Source organism: Haemorhous mexicanus, chromosome 23 (genome assembly GCF_027477595.1).
Source record: "Haemorhous mexicanus isolate bHaeMex1 chromosome 23, bHaeMex1.pri, whole genome shotgun sequence".
Taxonomy (NCBI): Eukaryota; Metazoa; Chordata; class Aves; order Passeriformes; family Fringillidae; genus Haemorhous; species Haemorhous mexicanus.
In genome coordinates, this window is record NC_082363.1 from 5,713,557 (window position 1) to 5,738,577 (window position 25,021).

Consider the following 25,021-nt stretch of genomic DNA (forward strand, 5'->3'; position numbering starts at 1 on the left):
CGTCCGTCCGTGGGTCCGTGCGGGAGCTGCTTGGGATGCCCGGCCCAGGAGTGAGGATCCAGCGAGTTTGGGCATCCCGTGCTGGGTTAAATACCCGGGAGAGGAGGAGGAGGAGGAGGAGTGGCTCTCAACGTGCCAGCTGGACCAGGGGACACCTTCGGGGAAGGAGGAGACCTCACCAAAGGGGAGCCTCTGGAAGCAGCTGGGTGCAGCAGCTGGATGCTGCATCAGGACTCACGGAATTCCTCACTGTCCTGTGGTGCTGCTGTAAAGTTCCTCTCTTTGGAACTGTCCCCAGCAGCCGTGCCTGTTTTCCTGCCTGTTGATCACACAGACAAAATCAGCTTTGAAGGACACAATTGAATGTTCATTAGCAGTGCTCAGGAAGGCCAAGCTGGAGGAATACAGACCACAAATCCCACGTCCAGCCATGTCCAGCACACTGCTCGTGATCTGGAGACTCTGGATCTCAGATCTTACCCTTTAATGCCCATCCTGGAGTCTCAGGATGCACAGGAAGAGCAGAAGAATGAAGAGCAAAACCATGACCTTCTGCTGACTTAAATTCCAAATAATTCTTAGATGCTGGAATGAATTCCACTTATAGGAATAAAAAAATACATGATGAAAGGTCAGTCTTAGATAGTGTCACAACACAAGCTGCAAAAATGGTTGCTATCAATTTGGAAGCAAGAGGGCAAATGTCACATGTTCCCTAATGATTTAGATCCAGACACCGTTGGTTAAAATTCTGAACCAAGGTAAATGTTTTAAAGTGCTCCATGATGCTCCTCCTGTGAGGTGCATTCATTTAACAAGTGTTGCTTAATCAATTAAAGATGAAAATAATCTGATTGTGAGACTCAGTCTTTGAGAAGACACAAATAGGCTTTTCAAACATTAACTTTCCAAAGCTGTCAAGTTGCATGTACTTGACATTAAAGCTGCAAAAGCATTAAAGTTACAAAAGCAGCGACTCCCTGCAGCTTTTCAGCCCGAAATTAAAGTATTTACATGAATGACTTTTCACCCAGAGAATGTTAATGAAATTTGCTTTGTGCTGGGGCACAATGGGAGGCTCCTCTTGGCAGATCCCACGTTCTGCTGCAGCCTCACCTCCCTCCCTTGCGAGCCTGCAGTGATGCTGTGGGGTCACCCCAGTGCACATCCCAAAGCTCTGCTGCACAAAGCTGCCCTGGGATCTGAGTCCTGCAGACAAGCTGGGCAGATCTGAGCCAGCCTGGAAAACTCAGGGAATATTTTCAGACCAAACATGCTGGAGAGCATTTGAAAAGATTTAATCAGGAAATTTAACCCCTCCAGCCCCATGGCTGTGTTATGGTGATAACACAGTCAGCCTTACATTTTGGTATCTCAGAGTTTAAATTTTGTTACTGTTTTGGTATCTCAGAATTTAAATTTTTGTGGCCAAGTGATTCTAAAATGAGAACCAAGAGCCCCTTCCCAGCTCCACAAGTGACAACCCTTCCAGGAGGAGTGGGAAGGAAGTAAAATGCACTTTCACTGTGCACTTTGCTGGGACAGGAATAGAAGTGATTTTTCAGTCAAGTGACAGGTGAAGAGCAAAACTGAGCTGCAGCATTTTCAGCCAGACTTTAAACCCCCTCAGTGCTGAAACAGGGCCATCTGTGTTACTTGTACAGCTGCTCCAGGATGGATCACTCCTTCTGTCTGTTTGGCTACTAATTCCACCAGTTGCCCCAGAGTTTTCATCCTGCCCCAGCCCCTGTGCTGTGTCTCACACCACATAATATCAGTCTGCCAATCCTTGCACAAGTTCTGGAGGACCTGAGAAAATCTGAGTGGGTCTGTGCTGGCTGCCCCTCTGAAAAAGAGTAAAATTAAATGTTATCCACAAAGGAAGCTGAAAAACAAAGCAGATAGAATGAACCATGTTTGTGTATCACAAACCCCAGTGTTGTGGTACAGCTAAAGAGTCACCAGCTGGGAGGTTAAATATGTTTATTTTAGTAGTGTAAGGTGGTTTTAACAAACAAATTCTTAAATTTTGCAATATACACAAAAGAATCATTACAAAGGCAAAATATCCTCTCAATAATAGGGACTCTATGCAGCCTAAAATAAAATTAAACCTCTGTTTCTCTTTAAAATGCATCTCAGTAAACATTCTTCTCCATCACTGATAAAATGTACATCTATAATAAATGACATCATAAATGGGGACTGGGGGGGACACATGACAACATCCCTAAAAATAAAAAGTAAAAAAAAGGGGGGAGGAAAAATTATTACTCTGTTGTTATTTAATTCTAAATATGTCCATCTAAAAAAATTAAATATCTCTTTGTTTTTAAACATATCATTGAAAATTTTGCATGGCAGTGCAATACAGAAATAGTAAAATTCATCCAAAAAGTGCTATGTACAGCAGCATTGTTAAAATACCATAAGAAGGGACAGTGCTGTTTCAAGAAAAGACTAACATGCTTCATAGCCATTTCTGAAGTAAAGTCAGAAGATATTTCTATTTTTAGCCATTCCCTTCTCTCTCCTGTCTCAATTTCCTCAGACAATGCCTTGAGACAAGGAGCAGTCACAGTTCAGGTTCAGGGTGTGCATGTGTACAAACATGTGCAGACATATCTTTGCATACACACAGGTGTATATATATAGATATTTATATATATATATATAGATATATAAACAGGCTGAGTTTATAAAAGCATTGCTTTGGAACAAGAGAGCTTTTCTTCAAAGAGAAAATATGGATTTTCACTGAAATAAGCAGGTCCACAATGGAAGATGGACTGTATCTACTACATTATTAATTCACACCCTCAGAGGCCTCAAACTCTTCCAGAAAATAAAATGTGATTTTAAGTTCAGCCTCCTTACATGGATCCACGATTTGTAAAAGAAAAATTCACCTTAGCTGTCGTTAGCATCACATGTAGCTATTACACATTAAGGTCACTGTTGTCAGAAGAATCATTGAAATTAGTAAAGACCAAGAGCAAACTGCAAACGCAAGAAGTGGTCACACACAAAGGAGGCCCAAAGGGAGGCTGGGCAAAGCGCAATTAAAAGTGAATCCTCGTCAGTTCCTTTGGAGTCGTGGTACCAAGCACCCCTGGCTCAGGGGAAGGCCAGGAAGCACAGGACATTTTGGGCCTCTCAGGTTTTGCTGTGACAGGAGTGCCAGCAGCGCCCAGCGCCGCCAGGGTCACAGTTTGAGCATGAAGAACACCTCGGTGTCGGCCGCGCACTCGGGCTGCCCTTTGGGCGAGGCCGCCAGGGCCGTGTGGGCAGCGGGGTCGGTGCAGCCAGCCCTGCCCACGCTGCAGGCGCCCTCGGGGTTGCCCCTCTCCTCGATGGGGCTGCCCCCGAGCTGTGCCCGGCCCTGCAGGCGCTGCCTCTCCTGGGCCTGCCGCGCCCTGTTGGCGATGTAGCGCACGCGGCTCTGGCTGCGCGACGACGAGCGGCGCAGCAGCCCCACGCTCTCGCCCTCCTCCTCCGACTCGCTGGGCTCGAGCCTGATGGGGGAGGTGATGTCGTTTTCCTGCTGGAAGGCCGTCAGCTTCTTCAGCTGCTCCGTCAGCTCGTCCCGGGATTTGGCCGAGGGCCGCAGGCTGGAGGAGCGGCGCTGCTCCCGCATGGAGCGGGTGACGAAGCTCCTGCTGATGCTGCGGTATTTGCTTTCAAAGGTGCACACGATGTCATCAGAGGTAAGGTCCCCGAGGCTTTTGGACTTTGCCTGGTTATTCACGACCGTGTCATGCGCTTTGGATTTGTTAGAGGACTGCCTGAGACTCTCCATGTAGAGCCTGCTCCAGGTGTGCCTTCTAGGAATGGACGAGAAGGCGTCCTGAGGGCTCCTGGCCAGGGGCCGGGGGCACAGCTCGTCGGCCGGCAGCTGGCCAGACCTCAGGTTGGGGTTGGACTTGCTCTTGCTGACCATTGGCATCTCGTTGCTGCAGGCGGTGGCGGAGCGCGGGCGCATGCCCTTCCTGATGGCCAGGGGCTCCAGGCTGTCCTGGCGGATGCCCAGGTCCGGGAGGCTTTTGCGGGCCAGGCTGGGGAGGGAGAGGTCGATGACGGTGTCGTTGGAGGACATGCTGGACGAGGAGGACATGCTGTCACGGTGGCTGGCACAGTCCAGCTTGCTCCAGATCCGGTCATTGACAGTGGCATCAAAGTACACTTCAGCTGCTGGAGACTGGCTGCTCGGGATTTTTATTAAGGCTGAGGAGTCTGACGTCTTCAGTCCTTCACTCTTTGGCCTTCTTGCCAACGTGTAAGAGCTCGTCTGGGGAACAGGGACAGGGAGAGCCTGTGCAGCCCAGGCTTTCTGGGGAGAATCTGCCTGGGGGCTGTTACTGACACTGCTTTGCTGGGGTGGAACAGCTGCTGCACGCGGGTTTTGCCCTTTGCATACAGAGGTGCTTTTTGTGTCTGCTAATACCTGACCTGGTTGGTTTTGCTTCTGGCAGTTTCCTACAGGCTGGCCAGCACCGTGATCTGCTGCCTCTACCAGCCTGGCTGCTGATCCACCCTGCTCTTCAGCCTCACTGCGCTGTGTCCAGCCATTTCCTACTGTGGGACATCCTGCCACTCTTGTCCTCTCATCCTCTGGGGCTACCAAACCTGTGTCAGCTGCTTTTGGGACATCCTGGCCTTGGTCTTCTGCAGCCAGAATTGTTCCTTGTTCTCTGGAGGGTGGGGGCTCTTGAGGCTGGTTGGGTGTGCTGCTCCCCTCTGATGGAGCTTCGGTGGAATGGTCAGAGCCAGATCCTTCCTCAGAGTCACTGTAAGGGGTAACAGGCAGGGGGAAGAGAAGGCTGCAGTGATGGCTCTCAGTGGCAAGGACAGGCTCTTCTGTGATCGTTTCTAGGCTGCATAAAGAAGTGACTGACCTCTGCATGGAGAAGTGGCAGACATCTGCTTGGGAGGCATGAAAAGAAAAAGAAAGAAACAAGAAAAACAGAGATACAGGGTTAGTTATCTCTTACAAATTACAGCTGAGCTAAGATTCATTCCTTATGTGTTACCACTGTTCTCAAGGTACAAGTTGTCCATGTTAATAATGATTTTAAAAATAACTAGAGATTTCAAATGCCTGGCCAAAGGCAGCAAAACATTTTGCACATTGAGTTTTAGCTGCACAAAGCCCTGTTGCTTCAAGAAATCTCAGTCCATGCACAGCAGCACCATGTGACTGTTCTGGTTTTCTTATCAAACAACAACAGTACCCAGCAATTTTTGCCCTTTGTGACCCCTTTTGTAAACCAGCTTTTCTTCCTCCACCATCCAGCACCACTTGATTTTCAGTTTTCCTTCCTTCCAGCACTCAAACAGGTCAGGGTATCAGAGCACAACCAGAGCAAGTACAATGATCAAACACCAGTTTGACCAGCAGATGTGATCCCAGTGACCAACCACTCAGAAGAGAAGCAGCACAGGACTTGTGGAGCAGATTACAAATGATCTGCAGACAGTGGAATGTTGGCAATGGGACTTTTAAAAACAAAACAAAGCTTTAAACAGACTTTGTTCTTCCTAAAAAAACTTGGTAATTTCTATTTAAAAAAAAACCTCTGCAGACAGATGGGTCATGAACAGCAGGCTGTGAGTGCAGCCCTGGAGAATCACTCCAGCCACCAATTACCTGGAGAAAATGCTCCATCCTCTGCAATGTTTATCACCTGCACCCCAGGAGCCAAAGCAATCATGCCAAAGAGATGATTTCCCAAATCTCCAAAGCACAGTGCAGACATGCATTCCAGAACTAACAAAGCACCACCAAGCCAGATCACAGCCTCAAGGGTACAGGAGCAGGTAACTACAGGGCAGCAAACAGGGGAAAACCAGGACTACAGGCAACAAGGGCTGAAATCAGGGACACTCAGCAGACATTACCTTTGACTTGCTTGTCCTTTCAGTTCTTAACTAGAGAGAGAGAGTGTGCATGTAGAATAATAGGACAGAACAGAGGAAAAATCCAATTAATGTAGGGAAGGCAGGTGCAGATAACAGGATAAATTAGTGCTGAGGGAGGGAAAGGAGACATACAGGAATATTCACACATAGTTGTAGGATCCTAAGAATTTCTGACCAACCAGAGCACTCAATGGAATCCACACATGGACAGATATTAAGTTCTTCTTTTTTTTTTTTTTTTAAAATCAAAATATTTGTTAGTGTTGAAGGAACACGCTCCACTGGATGGGGGAATGGAATCACAGAATCATGGAATCACAGAGTGGTTTGTGATGGAAAGGACCCTAAAAATCATCAAGTTTCAAGTACCCTGAAATAGGCAAGGACACCTCCCAGGTCTCTCAGAGGAATCTGGATTCCTCCAAAGCCCTCTCCTAATGGGAAGCATCACTCCCAGAACCTGACCAGGGAATACCAGGCCTTTCCTTTCCTGGAATACCAGGATTTCCAGCCCAGTGCAGAACTCAGGGGTGGGAGCAGCTCTGCCCTGACCTGCCTTAGCTGGGAGTGCTGGAAGGGAATCAGGCACCTGTGCCCATAACCCAACTCCAACATTCCATACCCCAAATCCAACATTCCATAGCCCAACTCCAACATTCCATAACCCAGATCCAACATTCCATAGCCCAACTCCAACATTCCATAGCCCAAATCCAACATTCCAGACTCTCAGTGCCTGCAGGAGTGTCAGGAAGGGCCCAGAGCTGATCAGATTTATAAATTCTCCTTCTGCCCATCCAGCAGCACAGATTGGGGCACACTGGGAAGGGAAATCACTGGAAAGTGTAATGCTGGGCCAGCTATAGTAATAATAAATATTATTAAAATATTATTAAATATCTTTATATTATATATTATTATAATATTGATAAATATATTTATTTATGTATGTTTGTATTTTTATATTATATATTTATAGTTTTTGTTGCATTTGTTTGTATTGTTGTTTATATTTTTGTTGTATGTATTTTAATTGTGTGTATTTATATATTTATATTGTAGGAATAATTGTTATTAAATATATTGATTTAATATATAATAAAGGGCCAGCTATAGTTTCCTGCCTTATCCCAGGGCACTTCCCCCAGCAGAATGCCAATTCCCAAGTGCAGCCATGGAGCTGGTTTCCCTGGTTTCCTGGCCCAAGGCATGGCCTTGCAGGAGTTTGGGAAAGGGAGCTGTTTGTGCAAACAGAGGGGCTGTCACTGGACCAGCAGCAGCCAGTCCAAGGCACCATTTCATCATTTGAAGGGTTTGCTGATTCCATGCTTGGGAAGTCAGATGGATTTAATCAAATTTCAAGCATATCACAATATTTGTTTAGTGACTTGGGGGGGCTGGCAGGGGAGCTGGCACTGCTAATGGGAAATGGTTTCATATGTCACAGTACTCAGAGTTTGTGAAAAGCCCAATGCCAATAATTTAGGCATAGAAAGAGTTCTGCTGCTTTGGATTAACTGCAAGTCACGGGAACCAGCAAATTTCACCCCTCCCATTGTCCTGGTATTTTCCTAAGAGTCTGAAGCTGATATTGGAAAAATATGCTTTAAAATAAATGGTATTTAAAAATAGAAGGTAAATTTCAGACACCCATCCAGATGAAATTGGTCAAATAAGTAAAATATCTCAAATTTCTGTGTGAGCCTTTCAAAGAAGCCCACTATAGGTGGGCAGTCAGAATCTGTTATTAAGAAAGGGATTACATCTTAGGAAAAGCACCAAAATCCCTTCACTGCTCCTGAACATGCAATCATCAGTGTCCAGATTTCTGGGACAATTAACAAGGAGGGTGAGGGATTTGAAGAGGAGCTGCATTGCCAAAACCTGCATTTCCTCCTTTCTCCTTACAGTTCTGTGAAGCAGAAAATTCTTATCAAAATCTCTTTCCTTCTGTCCCATTCCTGCCAAACAGGAGGAAAAATGCCATTTTTCTTACTAAAAGATATCCTTTGATTGCCTCTGCTTTGATTTCCCATCTCTACAAACCCCCAGCTCATGGTACAGGTGCAGCCACACAGTCCCAGTTTGAAACAACCACAGGATGCTGCAGCTTTAGGAACTTTCCTCTAAGTTTTGGGCACATTTTGGGGGGCAGTGGGGAATGGCAGGAGTGCCCCAGCCTGGCTGATGCCAGGGAGCAGCAGATCACACCCTCTGCCCCCAGGCCACCAAGATCACAGCACAGCAGAAACGTCTGCACACACATTTAGGAGCAGAGAGGGCTGCTGTGTTTATAAAATACATCTCCTGAAGAGAGCAGAGAAATCCATCCAGTAATTCCTGGACTGGCAGCAAGATCTTTGAGGAGGGAATGGGTTTATTGTTATCAGAGAGCACATTAGACATCAGTCCTGATGGGGTTATCCCTCAGTGGAACACAAAGGCTGATAATGGAAATATTGTTTGTGGATGTGGGTTTTCCATATTCAATCTCACTTAATGCTCTGGTTTGGATCTTAAAATTTACTTAGTATCATACCACATTCACTAAGAAAATCAAGGAAACAAAAAGCCCTGAACAAACAACCCCAACATTTATGGACTACTGACAGTGTCACTACTGCAGATGGTTAACTAGGCATGGCAAGGACTAAGCTAAACCAGACACGTCTACAAAAAAGAAAATAAAAATATTTATGCAGATTTTTTTCTTCTGCCATTGCCAAAATTAAAAAAAAAAAAAAAGACCTCTTGACAGCCAAACAACATAGAGGAGCTTCTAAGTAAGGATGCTATGCAGAAGCTGAGACAATGATGTGATCTACAGTGGAGAAGGGTGAAGAAAATCTGGTCTTACCAGTAAAGAATATAGGGGATTTACTTCGAATTTCCTCCAATTTTTGAACGAACAAGGCGTTCATTTCCCTCTGGAGGGTGCCCACTTGCCTTCGAGAAGGTTCAGACCAGTGCTTGGGGAATTCTGGGCTTCCAAGGCTTTCTAGACTGCTGGAGTTGGAGGACACAGAGCCATTGCTGGCTGCAACCAAGTTGACAGTGCTTCCATACTTGCCACCTGAGTGGCACTGCCAGCGCTGCCGGGGAGGAGCCTTTAGCCCGTGGCACTTAGAGTCACCACTCGTCTTCCCTGGGCTCACCAAAGCCTGGCTGCTCCTCCTCAGGTCACCTGCAGTTCCAGGGCTGCTGCAAGGCTGCAAATCTGACAGTGGCCTGGGCTGCCCTCTGACCACCCAGGTGTGCAGCTCTACCCTCTCCTCTGCACTGCTGCCCTGCCCAGGCTGCAGGGGCTCTCTGGCCACAATGGACCTGCCGGGGTGGTCGCTCCAGGGCCCCTCAGGGTCAGGGCTCTCTTTGGAGCCAATCATGCATTTCATGCAGTTGGTGGCCACTCCGATCCTGCCCGAGCTGTTGATGGCACAGCGGGCGAAGACGCTCGGCTTCTCGCCCTGGGGCTCCTGCAGCCTCACCCTGTGTGCCCTGGGCAAGGGCTCGCTGAAGGGAGCCCCGGGGTGGGCACAGCTCTGCCCTGGCCCCTGGGGACAGCCCTGGGCCTTACCTTTCAAGCCCCTGCCAGGTGCCTCCCCAGCGGCACCGTCTCGGGGAGCTGGGGACGGGGAAGCGCTTTCTGGCTCTTGCACAAAGCGAGGCTGGGAGGCAGCTTCCACTTCCCTCCCTTCTCCAGCCCCTGCAGAGCTGCTGTCCTTTGTGTCAAAAGCAATTTCTGGAAAGCCCTTCTTGTTCTTCTTCTGGCTCTTGGTGGGTGCACTGGCCGTCCGTCTCAGGATGTGGCTGCTAAAGGAATGTTTGCGATGGAGCTGCCCAGCAGCATGACTGTCCAGAGAGGCCTGCTTTGGATTTCTGAGAAACAGCCCTTTTAGACCTAGAGCTTGTTTGGCCTGCAAAAGAAATAAGAAAAGAATAAAAATAGAAAAATAAAAATAATATAAAAATAAAAATGCAAGGCTCTTCCTCTGGGCACAGGAACTCATGAACAAATATCATTCACACACAGTCTCCTGCTATATTCCTACCATCAGCATGAGAACTAACCCAGAAATAGGACAGGCATTAAAAATGAAAAAAAAAAAAAATCACTAACAGCAGCCTTGCAAAATAACACATCTTCTTTTTTTTTCTCAGCTATGTTTTTAGATAACATTTTCCAGCCACACTTATCTCTGTATTTGTCATCATTTTCTTTCTAGCATGTAATTGCTTACAACATCTACATAAACATCAGAGCTATTGAAAAGACAAAAAAAAAAAAAAAAGGAAATACTTCTGTCTACAAGGTTTTCCTTGTGAAAGCTGAAGAGTTCCTCAGTTTCACCCAAAGCAGATGTATTTAAAATTCCTGCTGTGACTGCATTTTCTAGGAACTGCTGGGAAATAAACACTGACCATAAAATAGGATATTTTTTTTAACGTAAAGGAGATCTACACTTGAATTGAATTGAGCACTGACATGAATAGCAGCTAACTATACACACACAAAAGATCATTGAGTATTTCAATTTCTACCTGTGTGATTACATTTTGGTAATTTTTCCTACCATACAACACTTATCCCAAGACACTGGTGTATGTGTTCAGCACTGAGGAAACACACCACAAACAAGGGAGGTTAGTCAGTGTCACATTACAGTTCTCCACAGTCTTCAGTAGTTATTTAAGCATTAAACACACAAATTCACCAGCATAAATCTCCCACCACCATACAACTGATTTACATTTCAATGAAACAGAGGTCCAGCATTCCTGCAAACATTCCAGGTGTACTTGCCAACTTCCCAAGCCCAGGCTGATGCCTGAGTCAGCGCTGGCTTGCTTTGCACAGAGATCACTTCAGGCACAGAAAGGTATTTCTCTTTTAATCTACTCCTCCCCCTTTGCTCTCCTTATTTCCAGTTGGATCAGACTTTTGAGCAGCTGTAGCATCCAGGATGAATAAAGCCAGGGTAGATCATGACTGAAGTGCATTTTAAGAAGCCCGTGACAGAACCTGAGCAGCAGCCACGCTCGCTGGCACTCGCTGTCAGTTCCAGTTTTGCACTCTGATGTCACATGAGGTCACATTTCTGCAGTGCCAGACAATGGCACAGAAGGGTCTCATTTAAATTACAACAGTCTTTCACCCCAAAATAAATATTTGAGTGCCTGCTTGTGCATTTCCAGTGCTGCTGTGCAGGACTTAATGCAGATGTTGGCTGCCCTGTGCACTGAACCTGGGCCAAGAGCTGCTTTTACCCCAAGTGTCCTGACCAAGCTGCATGTGGGACCAAGGTTTATTTGGCTGACACAAGGGCCAGTAAAAGTGTTCACAATATTATTTTTTATACAATATTTAGTCAATTATAATTAACTGAAGTTTAGTTATCACGTGCCAATTTCCAGTGTGAGTAAGGCATTATCAAAAATTACCTTTAGGATAAGATAAAGATAGCAGGGTTTGATTTTTTCCATGTAAGGCAGATATTAAATATTGGAAAATCTTCTGTGAGAGCCAGACTATTGAACAGTTTTGCTTGGATTACTGGGACACAAGTTGGCAAGTACATGAATTTATTGCTATAAAAATCAGACAATATAAATATTTGCAAAACCCAGAAAAAAATTGTCATACAAACAACACAGACAAATAATATCCACCAAAAAGAAAAGGGAAGCACTGATGGAATGGGTGGCACGCAGTGCAGGGCCCAAGGTGTCATTCTGGCTTGTTTGCTGCAGCTTTGTTAAGCTGGACACTGTTGCTTGAATCAAGGGAGTGATTCAAGAACACAAAGGCAGATTTGGTTAACTTGGGGGGAAAAAAAGGTTTTAAAAGAAGGGAAAAAAAATAAAGGAGAGCAGTTTTGAGGGAGATCCAGGACATTGTTCTTTGAGCTTCCAGCCTAGCTTTTACAGGGCTGCTTCACTCTGGAAAGCAGACTTGAAAAACAGCACAAGAGGCTTCCCCCCAATTTAGCAAATGATTCTTTTCTGTGTGAAAGAAGGGGTTTGAATTGCAGCCCTCCAGAGAAAAGGCAGGAGAGGGAGAGGCTCAGAGAAGGGGGAGAGAGGCAGGACCTTTATCCTGGATCTGCTTCACACGGGGAGGGCTCTGTGGCTGTCAATGACCCCACAGGGGTGACCCAGTCAAATGTCACAGCCCATGTTCCATGAGTTGGAGAGCTCAAAAATGCTACCAAGGAAAGGTTGATGCTAATGAAGCCACCAGCTCAAGGCATGCAGGTGTGTGGTGGTGTCTGCACCTCCCTGGGACAGGAGGGGTACCTTCAAGGCGTCTAAAAACGCTCTGCTTCTAAAAGGAGACTTTTTTGACATAGAGAAGCCCACTGAAATCACAAACAGACAGAGTAAAGGCAGAGTAACAGTGAGGGAGGAGCTCAGAGATAGGCACATCTAGAAAAACCACAAGAAATTCTGCAGTACATCAGCAGAGCACAGAAGAGACAGAAACAAAGAAAAGCCTTTCCAGGAAACAGAGCAGTCTGAAAGAGATTTCACACATAAGATTATTTTCTTTCACCTGAGACTGTTTTAGTAATACCAAGCTACTGAGCAGGCAGAATATCTCCATTTATAAAAAAGTTCAAGAATGTAAATGTTTGCATTCAAATCTCTGGATTAATAAAGAATGGGTAAAACCAATTAATAAAGAATGGGTAAAAACCAAACCAGGCTGATAACTGGGGTGATTTTTCTATCCATAATTAAGAGAGGAGAAAAGAAAAAATTCTAATTTGGACAGCAGCCTGTTAACTAAAAATCAAAGCAAAAAGCAATTCAGACAGACCAAACCAGAAAGGGATGTGTAATATTTGTTCCACATTTTCAGTAGTTTTTATTAAAAAATATAAATTAAAAAAAAAAACAAACCAAAACAGAACCAGAACTACAACACATACAGTCTTTCCTTCCAAATCCTTGTATTTTGTCAGTGCACAGAATCACTCCCTAACACCAGCAAGCCCAGAGAGACTGCAGTGACAATGAGAAGCAATCAGGGAACACCAAGAAAAATCTAATTCCCAAAAAAACTGCCAAAGTTGAAACGGACAGGTTGCCCTTCTGCAAACTATCACAGCCAGTCACTCATGAAGAAGTTAGTAAGATCAAATAATCATGAAAGGCCAGAAAATTAAGGCTAAACAGAGAGAATTTGCCAAAGGAGGTTTGAAGTGAAAATACTTCACTGATGAAGAGGAGGAGCATTGGCCCCTCCATTAAACGCCGCTGGCAAGGGCAGCGACTTGGGAGCTGAGTTAAGTAACTAAGCGATGATTAAAGTCTAAAAAAGCTGTTTTCCTGTTCAGGATTGCTCGAATTTCCCTCTGGAGGAGGACCTGGGCATTCCCAGCCCGCTGGATGCCTCCTCCTGCTGTCCTGATGCTGATATTGCATCTCACTGCTGCGGGACAAACTGGGATCCTGCAGGGAGCTTTGTACCTGATTTCATCAGCATTAACAGCCCTGAACACTGCTGATGTTTTACTCGTACTTGAGTAGGTTTTTGTAAGTCTGATTTTGAAATTAATGAAAAAAATGAGAAAACAAAGGAGGCAGAGAAGTTTTCCTTCCTCCTGCTGTCACAATGCTGATGTTGCACCTCACTGCTGCAGGACAAACAGATCCTGCAAGGAGCTTTGGACCTGATTTCAGTGGAATTAACAGCACAGAACACTGCACTCAGAGGACAGGAGCTGCCCCTTTTTTATCTGGCTTAGAACAAGTCTGAAATTAGGGCTTTACCTCTGTGGCAATTGAGATGTGGCACACTGAGAGTTATTTCCTGTGTGTGAAGCAAACACACCCTCAATAACAGACAAGGATTGTAAATATGTCCAGCTATTACCTGCATCACCTTTCTTCTGCATTTTAAGAGTTATTATGGCAAAAAATCCAAAGCAAATAAGCTTGAAGAATTTAATTAAATTTAATTGCTAAAACATCAGGCAGAGCCTCTAAAGCATCAGCTTTGCAGGGAGCAAGTGCTCAGGGTTAAGGTGTGTAACTTTGGTTCAGCAAGGTGCACTCACAATCACATTATTTATATAAATGTGTGTGCTGCAAGGAAATGACCTTCCCCTATGGCTTCCTCAAAAAGGCACTGCAAGAATCTCTTTTACAACTTTCCCTACAATTTGCCTTTATCTCCATAGATATTCAGAAAGATCTCAGGCTACCATGACAAGCACAGAGATCAATTTTACTCCAAGTCAACAAAAATGTCAGCCTTGACCTTCACCCACTGAGCTTCCCTGGTGTGATACAAGATGCTGGCAGCTCCTGTGGGGGTGTTGCACACCACAGAGACACTCACCTTACCACAGATGTCATTTATAGCCACATGCACAAAGATGGAAGCCTCTTCTATGCCTTCCAGGTACACGTGTCTGTAACCTGAAAGAGAGGGAGCAGAGCTGGCACAGGGCTGGCACAGGTCACAGGAGGAGCAGCAGAAGAGATCAAGCAGGTTTGTCCCAGCTCCTCCTCACAGTGAGGATCCAGGCTTGAGCATCACCTTGCCACACTCAGGTGTACCTGGGCCACACCACCTGCAAACTTCACCCCCATTTTTTGTCACCATCTCATAAAACAGCCCTGTCCTCTTTCATCCAGGCTCTGTTATTGCTGCTGTCAAGCCATGGTTTAAACTTGACCACATTCTCTCCTCTGGACTTTTAGTTCATTATTGAGACTGCAAACTTTCATCCAAGGTCAGTTTAGTGAGACTGGATGGTTTTTTTTAATCTTAAAGACAAACTTTTTTCTTGACTTTGAAAGGAAAGAAAAATACACACACAAGAAGTTTTAATGTGAAAGAAGACTGAACTGAAAACAGAGAGAGGAAACTGTCAGAAAATGGCATTTAATGGCTTGGATCCCATCATTAGAATAGGAAACTTTCTGTTCTGTGTTAAACTACTACTCATAGTCATAAAACCAGGCAAAACCCTAGAATTATTTCAAAAACTGGTGTGAAGAAAGAGAGGACAAAGCACTAAAGGAGTAAAGTATTTAAAACCCACAGTATTTACCCACCCTGCTTAACAGTCTTACCCATTTTTTCAAAATCTAGTCCCAAAAATCAAGAGTTAATTGATTTAGTCTTCATCACCATATCAGTCAGGAGCTGACTAAGGCAGAGAACTCGGGGCCCAAACTCCAGCCTCTTCTTCTAACTAGAAATTTCTGCAGCAGATACATTAATTTTCATCTTTCCCAGGAAAAATCCCAGCCCATAAAGTTGGGATGACTCTTTCTCTTACCTGGCATCATGCTGCTGAAGGCTATTGTCCTCTGCCCAATGAAATCCCTCCCGATGGGGTCGTGGTCCCACACCAGGAACCGGATCAGGGCGATCTCTGGCATGTGCACTGTGAACACCAAGGTCTCCTCCCACATGGGGTTAAAACCTTCCAGAGGGGGAATTAGCCTTTAGGAATCTCATTCACAACAAACTACAAGTCTGCCTAAGCTGTGGTGTCATTCCGGTCTTCCTGATAGATTGATTGTTCTTGGAGAATCCAGTATTCCCACAAGGAACAGAGTTGGGTCTTGCCTAAATTTGGCCCTGCTTCCAGCAGGGGTTTGGCCAGCCTGCCTTTTGACCACAGCAAGCTCAAAACACCCCTCTCTCACACATAATGAGAAAACAAATGTTTTGTTTCAAACCAAGGTCTTCAGCATATTTATACCAACTCAATCAAACAAGTCAAAATCCAAGTCTAATTAACATTAAAAATGCTGAAATCCCATTTTCAGTGTTTTGTCGTAATAGGCACCAAATCTTATCTACTCCTATTTTTATGAAAAAACCTGCCTGAAAGAGGATGTTACAACCATAAAAAACCTAAATCTCAGACAAACTTACCATTATCATCAACTACTCTGGTTTGTTCTTTGAAGCAATCAACAGGTAAGCCTATGACTTCTACTTCAACAAATGGATCTATGATCTGAAAAACAAAACACAACAAATATTGAAAAGGAGTGACAAAGATGAAGCCCAAGCAAATAGCTTTGACAGCATGGGCACTGGACATGAATGTCTGGGTAATTATTGGTCCTGAGCCTTGTGGAGTGGATTATTAAATTGATAAGGTCTCTCTGCCTTTTTGGTTTTGCTTCTTCTGGAAGTCCTGTGCTGGCAATTGAGGAAAACCATCAAAGCACTGCTGTGATGCTTAAAAGTAAAAAAACAAACAAACAAACACCTGAAGATGTAGGATGTTCATGACCTATTTTATTCATGGTCTGTGTCTCCTGACAAGTAACTGCAGGATGTGAACTCCTCACCCTTGGCCCAGCCAGTGAGGAAATAAACCTTCTGCATCACAAAAAACAATCACAGCTGTCCCATACCTCTCCTCTGTCTCCCAGCATGGAATCACGCGGTTTGGGGAGTTGTTGACCACTGATAATTCTTAGAACCAGCTGTTTCTTCAATTGACCAGGCAGTGGATCTTCAGAATTTGGGTTAAAGACACCTGAAAGAATGGAGAATCCCATCATGTGAAAGTGCAACATGACTTTAATTACAGATGCCTTCTGGCATCAGAAATGAATCTTTAAACAAACTGTACCAATCCTCACACTCAGTCCTGTCCTGCAATCAGTGTTCCACTGGTGTTGCTGCTTTTCCTTACCTTGACACATGCAGTTTGGTTTGAGGACATAGCCACAGTTCCCATTGGCACTGAATTTGGCCCGGTTCAGTTGCAGCATTCTTCCCTCTGACTGGTAGTTTAGTGCAACTATTAAAAAAAAAAAAATCAGATTCAAATTTGACTTCTTATATGCAAAAAAAAATCAGATATCTTAAGGAAAATTATTCTCTTGTGTTACAGCTTAAGGGAGAGAAGCTCTCCAGAAGAGATGAACTCTGAAGCCCTCTTGCATTTGAGAAGTTCATTCATTTCCATTTACCAGACAATTCCTTGCATGTAAGACACATGTTCAAGGTAATCAGTCCAGGGACAGTAACAAGGAGGACTCCATGGTCAGCAAAGCTGGATAAGCAGAGGACTCAGAGTGTCCTAAGGGGTGATTCCAGTGCTCCTATTCAAACATCCTGTGGAATTAAGCTCTTTTTTGACCCAGACATGGGGCAGCTGAGAGGTGTTTGAAAAACTTTTATTCTGTTTTTAGTCTCATGTGAAGGGTGAGACAATACAGATGTTATAATTCACACCATCACAATCAGGAGTCAACTATTTCTTAATTACATTATAAGCATTTCCTGGCCTATCAGCTTCTGTTACACTATGTTATAAATGTTTTAAAGCAAATCATCTAAAATTACCCCTTGTAAGTCTTACTACAATGCATCTTTCACAGTTCTATTTCTCTAAAGTATCCAGTCTCATTTGCAAGGCCATCCTTTGAAACTTATTTCTCGTTCCTTTTCCCTCTCAACGTCTGTCCTATTCCATGGATAGCATTCTCTACAAATCCATTTCCCACAACATCCCTCCCAAAATAAACCAAATAAAACCCCAAAGAAGGTTCCTTTCAGCTCACCAAGTTGGCAGCCAGCATTCCAGAAGGGCTGGGGGTTGTAGTTGCTGGAGTCCACCCTGTAGGAGGAGGGGTAGATGCGGGACAGCTGGTGCTGGTTGAAGCGCAGGTACTGTGCTGGCTTCTGCTGCAGGATCTGGTGGGCTTTGGTTTCACTGAAAGATGAAACCTGCCAGCTGGAAGAGACTGCAGAGGAGATTAGAGGTAATCTCCTTATTCATTTATTTATTATCTAGATAAAGCTTTCAAAAGTACATAGCATTAGTTCCTTTTTAGCTATCAAGCATCATTTCAGGGCATGCCACTCAGAGGGAATTCTGTTTTCATTAAACTACAGCAGACACTCTGCTTACTGGAGCAGTTATGGTTGGGAAAGTGAAGCTGAATATGATGATGACCTGATTCTTCATTAAGAAGTCTTTTAATGAAAAGATATGTAAGAACATAAACCTTTCCATTTCTTTGTGTAGCAATTATTTTCATCAAACTTTTATTTCAACTTACTTTCAGTTTCAACATCATGGATGCCAACAGACTTTGTGTATTTCACCAGGTCAGACAGGGCCCTGGACAGCTTCATTGTCTTCTTCTGTCGGCTTACCCTACAAATTAACAAAACAAATTAACTTCCCACCAATTAAGGGGCAAATATTATCTTTCATATTTAAAAATAAATCAGGGTAAAGAAATGGATGAGACAGTAAGAGCTCAAAATGCATAAAAGGTCCACTGTGCTTTGATAATGAATCTGAACAGCACCAAGAGATCATTCTGGTGATTTTGTGGCAGACATTGACAACTCCCCACTGCAGTCACCAACAAACTGGCATCCAGACCAGAAGCAAACCTATTTAGTGGGTGCATTTATGGAGGCATGTTTTAGCAGCAAAGTTGTCCAATCATTTAACAAACCTGCTGTAATGTACAGAGCTCCTGGCTAAATTCCCTTGAGAATCCGAATCGTCTTCACCCTCTTCCAGACTTGATGCCTTTTTCAATTTGCTTCCTTTTTTCTGTGCCAGAAGGAAATAAAAGCACAATATCATAACTGTGTGATCAAAGTTTGAGCAGCTGGCTACAATTCTGCTTTGTTATGCCGATGAGTGTGTTACTTAGAGAAAATGGAAAATGACAGCTTTCATAACACTCAGCTCTGCAGCAAAATTTGCACATGGGGAAAACTCAGCCCAAGGTCTGAGCCTCGTTACAAAGGAAGCCCAAATCCTCAGATAAAAGGTGTGAATTAATTTTTGTGTTCTCAGTTAGATCTTGGATGCCCTCAGACCTCCATGTAGATTGAACCTGTGCTGTTATGCACAGTGATAAGCAGCTCCCCAGCCTGTCTGCTCAGTGAACAGCCTCAGAGAGAGGTGCTGCAGATGTTGCAGTTATGAAATTCCTCTCCCTTGCAAGCAAAAATAAAAATCCCTCCAAGAATCCAAGCTCTGGTGCAGATCTCACCTTGGCAGGGTCTCACCTTGCGTTTGGAGAAGCTGCCCATCAGTGACCTGCTGTGCCTTTTGCTGGCACTGAAATCTTCCCCAGATTCTGCATCATCCTCAAGTTTGCTCTGAAGTGACCAAAGAGAGAAGAATGAACACAGGAGCTCAGCCAGAGTGCTCAGACATCTCTGGGCAGCAGCACAAACAGGAGGGGATTTTGGAGCTGGCTATTCTGGGTAACATCTCTGCTAAAGGGTTTGGCAAGCCTTGGCCTTGTGGCTCTCACAAGAACTCTCTGATACATCATGTCAAGCACTGGGTTTAAAATACATCAAAATTCACCCCACAGAACGTTTTGGGGCTTTTAGTTCTCATCCCTAGTTTAGTTTTAATCCCTGGTTATTACACCTGCTTATTGTTGGCAGATCCCCACTGCTTTTCATTTGCATGGAACAATCCTCCCAAAGTTTTTGTGGCTTATTACAAAGTCTAAAATGAAAATGCCTCAACTTCATGAAGTGTAGTCTGTGGGCTGAATGCATTTTTATAAATTAGAGTTAATATAAAATTAAAATATATTGAAAATGCATAGAACATAGAGAACTGAGGAACAGAAAGAGCCCAACATTCAAAAGCAGGTTTTATCATGGAAAATCAAATTCTTTCTGTTGAAAAGTCATTTCAGAGTACATTTCATGCTCCAATTGCTGTGTGAGCAAGATAAATAGTTTGTGTATCTGACAGTGATGTTCACCTGGCATCATCATTAACTGCATGAATTCAGCTATGAAGCTGAAGTCAATATAAGATATATTTAGTAAACTAATGGAACACAAGTACAATTAAACATAAATTCACCTTCTTACTATCAGACTTCAGCCCAGCCTTTCCTGAGGATGGTAGAGTGGAAACTGTAAAATTGTTTGGATCTTCACAGTCACGGATTTTGGATTCTTTGATCAGTGAGTCGAGTTTTTTCTTTGCTATATTCTCCACTCTTTTCCTGTTAGCAGATGCCTACAAAGAAAACATTAAATCATTAAACAAGTGATGAAGGAAGCATCATGTGAGTCCCATGCCATGTCCAGGCTGACTCTGCTGCTGTAGTAGGTGCAAGATCTGTTGGGTGGGATGGATGGGAGATGCTTTAGAATCCTCTTTTCAGCAGATCAAAGGCAAAATGCCAGAGATCTCCTGTTCCCTGCTCTGTGTGTACCATGGTCCATGTGGGGAAGTGGGGAAATAAAGCTAAAAATAAAAATCAAGGGTTTTCTTTTCCACTCAGGTCTTTCAAGGGGTGACAGATTGAGTTCTCTCTGTAAGCCCCAAGAATTCCCAGTTACATTTGTCATGAAACGAACTCTGATTTTCTGAACTCTTCAAAATTTCATTTTGGAAAGCAATCCAGGTGTAGCAAATCTCAGATTCAAAGCATCAGTAAATCTCAGCAGGGTGAACTGTTAATAACAAAGATGGTGCTGTAAAATACTGAAAAGTGATATGCTAACATGTAATAACTTCCAAAAAGCAAAGAAATTATTTTTCTCCTTTGGTAGTCTTATTCACAAAGAAGTTTCTCTTTTAGATGAAAAGGATCAGATCCATAATACAAAATGAGGAAATAACCTGAGGGAGAGAGGACTGAGAATGCAAAATCTCTCCAAGGCAATCTGGTTTATGTCATGAAATGGTTTTGCTGTGTTTTGTATTGTTTCTGCAAGGTGCAGTGGAATTTGCCAAAAGATTAAAGTGACAAAAAAATGGAACTTTTAAAAAAGGATGAAATAAAATAAGGGATTTTCAGATTGCAGCCAGCAGAGATTTTTCTTACAGTAAAAATCAATCAAGCCCAGCATTCAGCAAAGCAAAGGGATGCACTGTAAAATGACCAGAATTTGATGTAAACAGAATATTTTCTTTTCTTTTTTTTTGCATTTTAGGGGAAGTACTCTGTGATGCACTGAAGAATCATGAGATATTAGAGCAGGTGCTGCTTCCTGTGCACTTTTGTGAATCTGCCCCCATGAAGGTTTAGAGCCTGAACCACTTGTGATGAACACCAAAGATCTGACCACACCCAAAATCCAGAGAGCTCCTACAAGGAGGGATAGGATGCTCCTCTCACTGGGATGGGAAGCCTTGGCAGAGATTTACATTCACTTCACTTACATCTCCATTCATTAGTTTACAGTCATCATCAATCTCATCAGCACTGTCCTCATCAGAAACTTCTCCTTCCTCTGCATCATCGCTGATGTTGGCTGGAAGTTTCTTGCCCTAGAAGATAAATTTATTACAGAGGAGGGGAGCATGCAGCTCTTGCTATGACATATTCTAAAAAAACCCCAAATTATTCAAAGCATGTTCTTTCCAGGTTCTTACTGACTGAGAAGATATTTTTTATGAACCTTAAGTAGCAGTTTCCTAAGGTCTGCTTTTTGTGAAGTGATTTGAGTTAGGGTACAGTGATAAGCAGGCAGAAATCATCACCACAAACAAGAGGAGGGGAAGGACACATGAAGCAGGAGTTTACCTTAACCAGGATCTTCCCTTTAAGACTTGCTGGTGAAGGGAGCTTTGTGGAGTCATCGTTGTGCACAGAAGACAGATCCAGTTTGTCTCCCAGGATTTCTGTAAGATACTGAGCCATCTTCTTCTGCTGCACGATGCTGCAGTGGTTCTCAATGGACAGGATCACAGGGTACCTGCAGAGAGCAGAAAGCATCAGCTGCAAGCTTGGCTTTTACACCATGAAGGCTTTTCCCACTATCAACAGAGCAGGGTCACACAGATAAACCTGCAGACAAAGCCTCTTCTGCAAAGACAGCAAGTGTTGTTTCTGGTTTTAGTTTTACTGTTCTCATTTACTGTGGATTATCCAGGCCAAGGCCAAGGAACAACAATGCCTGGTTGGAGAGAAGACTTGGGGAACATCTCCTCCAGTGTGGTCAGTGCCAGTAAAACCACACTGAAGATGGATTTCTCCTTAGAAAGGATGCTTTTTTAAAATCAGCACAACAGCCAGTCTATAAAGGAGTTTTGCAGGATCAAACTATCAGGAATTCATTCATTAAAAATTAACTATTTCTATCCTGACATCTGGCCTTCATTAGCTCCTCATCAGGATTTGAGCCACATCAGGACCAAACTTTCCCAGTTGATGATGTTCCCTTTTTGTAAAGGTTTAAAAGCTGAACTATTTCAGAAGTACTGCCTTTGATTTATTTACCATGACTTCAGGCAAACTGCAAAAAGTATCAGGCTCACAAGAAGTTTACCTGGTCTGCAAATTTAGTGCAAGTTTAGCTCTATTTGTAAAGGCAGATGGGCTGCTTTGGGGGAGCTACTGGAAAATTTTTACAGCAATAAAGTAATTTCTATTTAAAAAAACTCAAAGGTTGGCACACACGTTTTGACTGTGTGGAGGAGGAGAACAGCAACTGCCAAGGTATATGAAACATCCCATGAATAATGCTGATTTTCTGAGCAATGTACCTGTAGGGAAAATAACTTCTTTCTGATGAACACTCTGCTTTGTCCACAATTAGGCTACTCTCTCTTTGGATTCTTTATTCCCTGACTTGTTTCCTATCCCTGGAGCACCCAGGTGTAACCTTGACAGCACCAGAGTGCACATCCATAGAGACAAAGTGGTTTAACTGCCAGCCCTTCACTAAAAACATTCACTGGCAAAACCTGTTGTTCCTCAGGTGTTGTACAACCTCAATAAAGCCAGCTCCACACCTCTGTGCAGAATGTCCCTACTCAGCTTTGCCTTGGTGTTTCTTTCTGAAGGATCTGAAGGATTTCCCCCAGAAAACAACTCCAAATTCTGTCTGGAATTCTGGAACAGGTCAGGGATGTACAAGGATGCCAGGGAACACTCCCATTCACAGCCCTGAGACTCAAAGGTTGGCAGGCTGGATACATACTCGTTCTTGATGAAGGCATATTTGTTGATAGTTTCAATCACATCTTTGAAGAGGATTTTGGAAGTCAAGGTGTATCCATGGTGGACAATTGGTTCCCCGTCTGGCCCGTCCCAGCAGTCAACTGTAGGACAGAAACAGTGACACCATCAGAGCAGGAACACCTGGGCCACCCTCTGTGGGGGACAATAAAACCCTGAAATTCCCTTCAGCAGCCCAGCCAGCCGTGTCCCCAAAGCAGGGCCCGGGATCATTCCCACCCTGCACTCCCTCCTCTCTGTGCTGAGCATCCTTCCTGGGAAGGAGCTTCCTGAACGTGGCCTCGTGCTGGGACCAGGGACCAGGTGACTGTTCCCACTGTCTGAGAGAGCCCTAAGCAAAGAAATCTTTTAAAAAGTGCTGAGGACTTCATGACAGGAGAGAGGTGACAGAGCAGAGCATTGCTTTCATTGTGCTCCTGCTGAACCTGAAAAGGAAAGCAGAGACTCTCAGCCAGGCTGCTCACACCAAGGCCAAGCCAAGACCTGCCCATCCCTAGCCCAGCCTGGATTTTGCCTGATCTTATACTTGTCCATGATCTTATTTCCATGGAATGTTTTACTCCTCTGAAGCACCCAATGGCACATCCAAAATCCAACCTAAAACAAACCATATTTGCCTTTTGAAAAACTGTGCAAACACTTTGATGGTCAGAACATTAAAGATGATAATGAAAGAGGCAATGTCTCAGAAAGGCAGCACAAGAAGGGATTGCATAAAAAGGTCTCCTGGTCACTGCAGAGACTGTCACCACTTCACAGAATACTTCTCTGAGCAGAAATACCCACTTTCCTCTCAGGTGTGGCAGGAACTCTGCCATATTTGCCAGTCTGGTTGTCACACACTTGGCTAGGCAGGACAAGCACCAGTGCACTCTGCCCAACACCAGCATCCTCTCTACAATAGGAGTTTTGCAGGTTTTTTTCCTCACTACCAACAACACCACTCCTCAAATGTCTGTCCCATTATCATGCCCAAGAAAATTTCTCCATTCTATCACATTCTTTTGTTGTTCTTTATGAAAGGAAAACACCAATTCCCCAGGCTTTTTCCTCTCCCCAGCTACCAGGCCTTCTGCAGAAGACACAAGTCTTTCTTCAGAGAGGAGAAACAAGACTAGAGAGCCCACTGGCAGCTCCTTTTTGCTCTTTACCTTCCACACAGCGACAGCCAGACTGTAGCACCCATGCATACATGTCCACCCTGGACTGGGACATCAGCTGATCTCCCATGAGGTAGGTGTTGTGTGAAGAGGTAATGAAATAGTGACTCAGGGGGTAGCTCATGTCCTGGTTCACTTGGTAATGTTCTGGGTTGAAGATGTCCCCTGATGGACTCCGCATGTAATTGGTGAAACCTGTCAACAAACAACACTTTCAATAATGTTTCATTCACATTATTAACAGTTTCATCCTTTTTGTTGCTGTAACCTTCCTGAAGCCAGCCTAAAATCCATCCCTGTATTCACCAGCACATTTAAGATAAAGAAATAGCACCAGAACACCCAAACTGTCACCATGACCAAGTGCAATTATTGCTTTTCTCATTGCTTTGTACATTTTCCTGCTCTGCCTTTCCTGAGAAAAATATGTCTATTTAATCCAAATTACTTATAACTTGTGTCAAAATATTCTGCTAGGACATTGGGTCACACGGCATGTAAAAGCCTCCAGAGATCTGCAGTCATATCCTGGAGCTGCTCCTCAGTGAAATCTTGTAAGATCTACAGTTTTGGGCTGTGTAGGGACAGTTTTTGATGGCCCAACAGGAGATACTCTCCTCTTTCAGTATTTTCCCAAAATAATGACAGTACACTTTGGCTTGCTCAAGCTACACTGTAATTTGGATATGACACCACAAACCTGTGGAGTGGGGAGCTCTGCAGTACTGCACTCATGTCACTTCAGAGGCTAAAGTTCACTCCAGACACTGAAATATCAATTATCTGTGGGGCTTTCAGTGATGCTACCAGAAGAATTTATTTTTCAGAGCAGTGGGATGCTTGTAAATCCTGCAGGCATCATCACCTGGGCCCTCTGTGTATTGCAATCACTTCTCTTGTTCAGAAGCAAAGTTTTAGCAAGTTATGATTTAATCTTTGTGTGAAATTGCTGCTCTCAGACCTCCAGCAGACATTTGTGCACATAT

The 25,021-nt window shown here is 44.0% G+C and overlaps 1 protein-coding gene across 5 annotated transcripts in view; it reads right to left on the bottom strand.

Moving 5' to 3' along the window:
* Window positions 1-1,966: 1,966 nt before the first annotated feature.
* PLCH2 (phospholipase C eta 2) overlaps window positions 1,967-25,021 on the bottom strand; it is a 75,950-nt gene continuing 52,895 nt past the window's right edge. For 3 of the 5 annotated variants that reach the window (XM_059866621.1, XM_059866620.1, XM_059866622.1), the window contains 16 exons: window positions 24,027-24,230; window positions 22,838-22,958; window positions 21,439-21,610; window positions 21,075-21,182; window positions 19,764-19,922; window positions 18,941-19,033; window positions 18,376-18,476; window positions 17,968-18,065; window positions 17,467-17,649; window positions 16,593-16,700; window positions 16,309-16,433; window positions 15,818-15,902; window positions 15,213-15,359; window positions 14,264-14,343; window positions 8,777-9,833; window positions 1,967-4,920 (listed from right to left, as the gene is read on the bottom strand). In XM_059866621.1, the coding sequence (XP_059722604.1) occupies window positions 3,206-4,920; window positions 8,777-9,833; window positions 14,264-14,343; window positions 15,213-15,359; window positions 15,818-15,902; window positions 16,309-16,433; window positions 16,593-16,700; window positions 17,467-17,649; window positions 17,968-18,065; window positions 18,376-18,476; window positions 18,941-19,033; window positions 19,764-19,922; window positions 21,075-21,182; window positions 21,439-21,610; window positions 22,838-22,958; window positions 24,027-24,230 (4,556 nt within the window). In that variant the 3' untranslated portion in view covers window positions 1,967-3,205. Of the gene's footprint in view, window positions 4,924-8,776; window positions 9,834-14,263; window positions 14,344-15,212; window positions 15,360-15,817; window positions 15,903-16,308; window positions 16,434-16,592; window positions 16,701-17,466; window positions 17,650-17,967; window positions 18,066-18,375; window positions 18,477-18,940; window positions 19,034-19,763; window positions 19,923-21,074; window positions 21,183-21,438; window positions 21,611-22,837; window positions 22,959-24,026; window positions 24,231-25,021 lie in introns of all 5 variants that reach the window. The other 2 variants (XM_059866623.1, XM_059866624.1) reach the window with 2 other exon arrangements.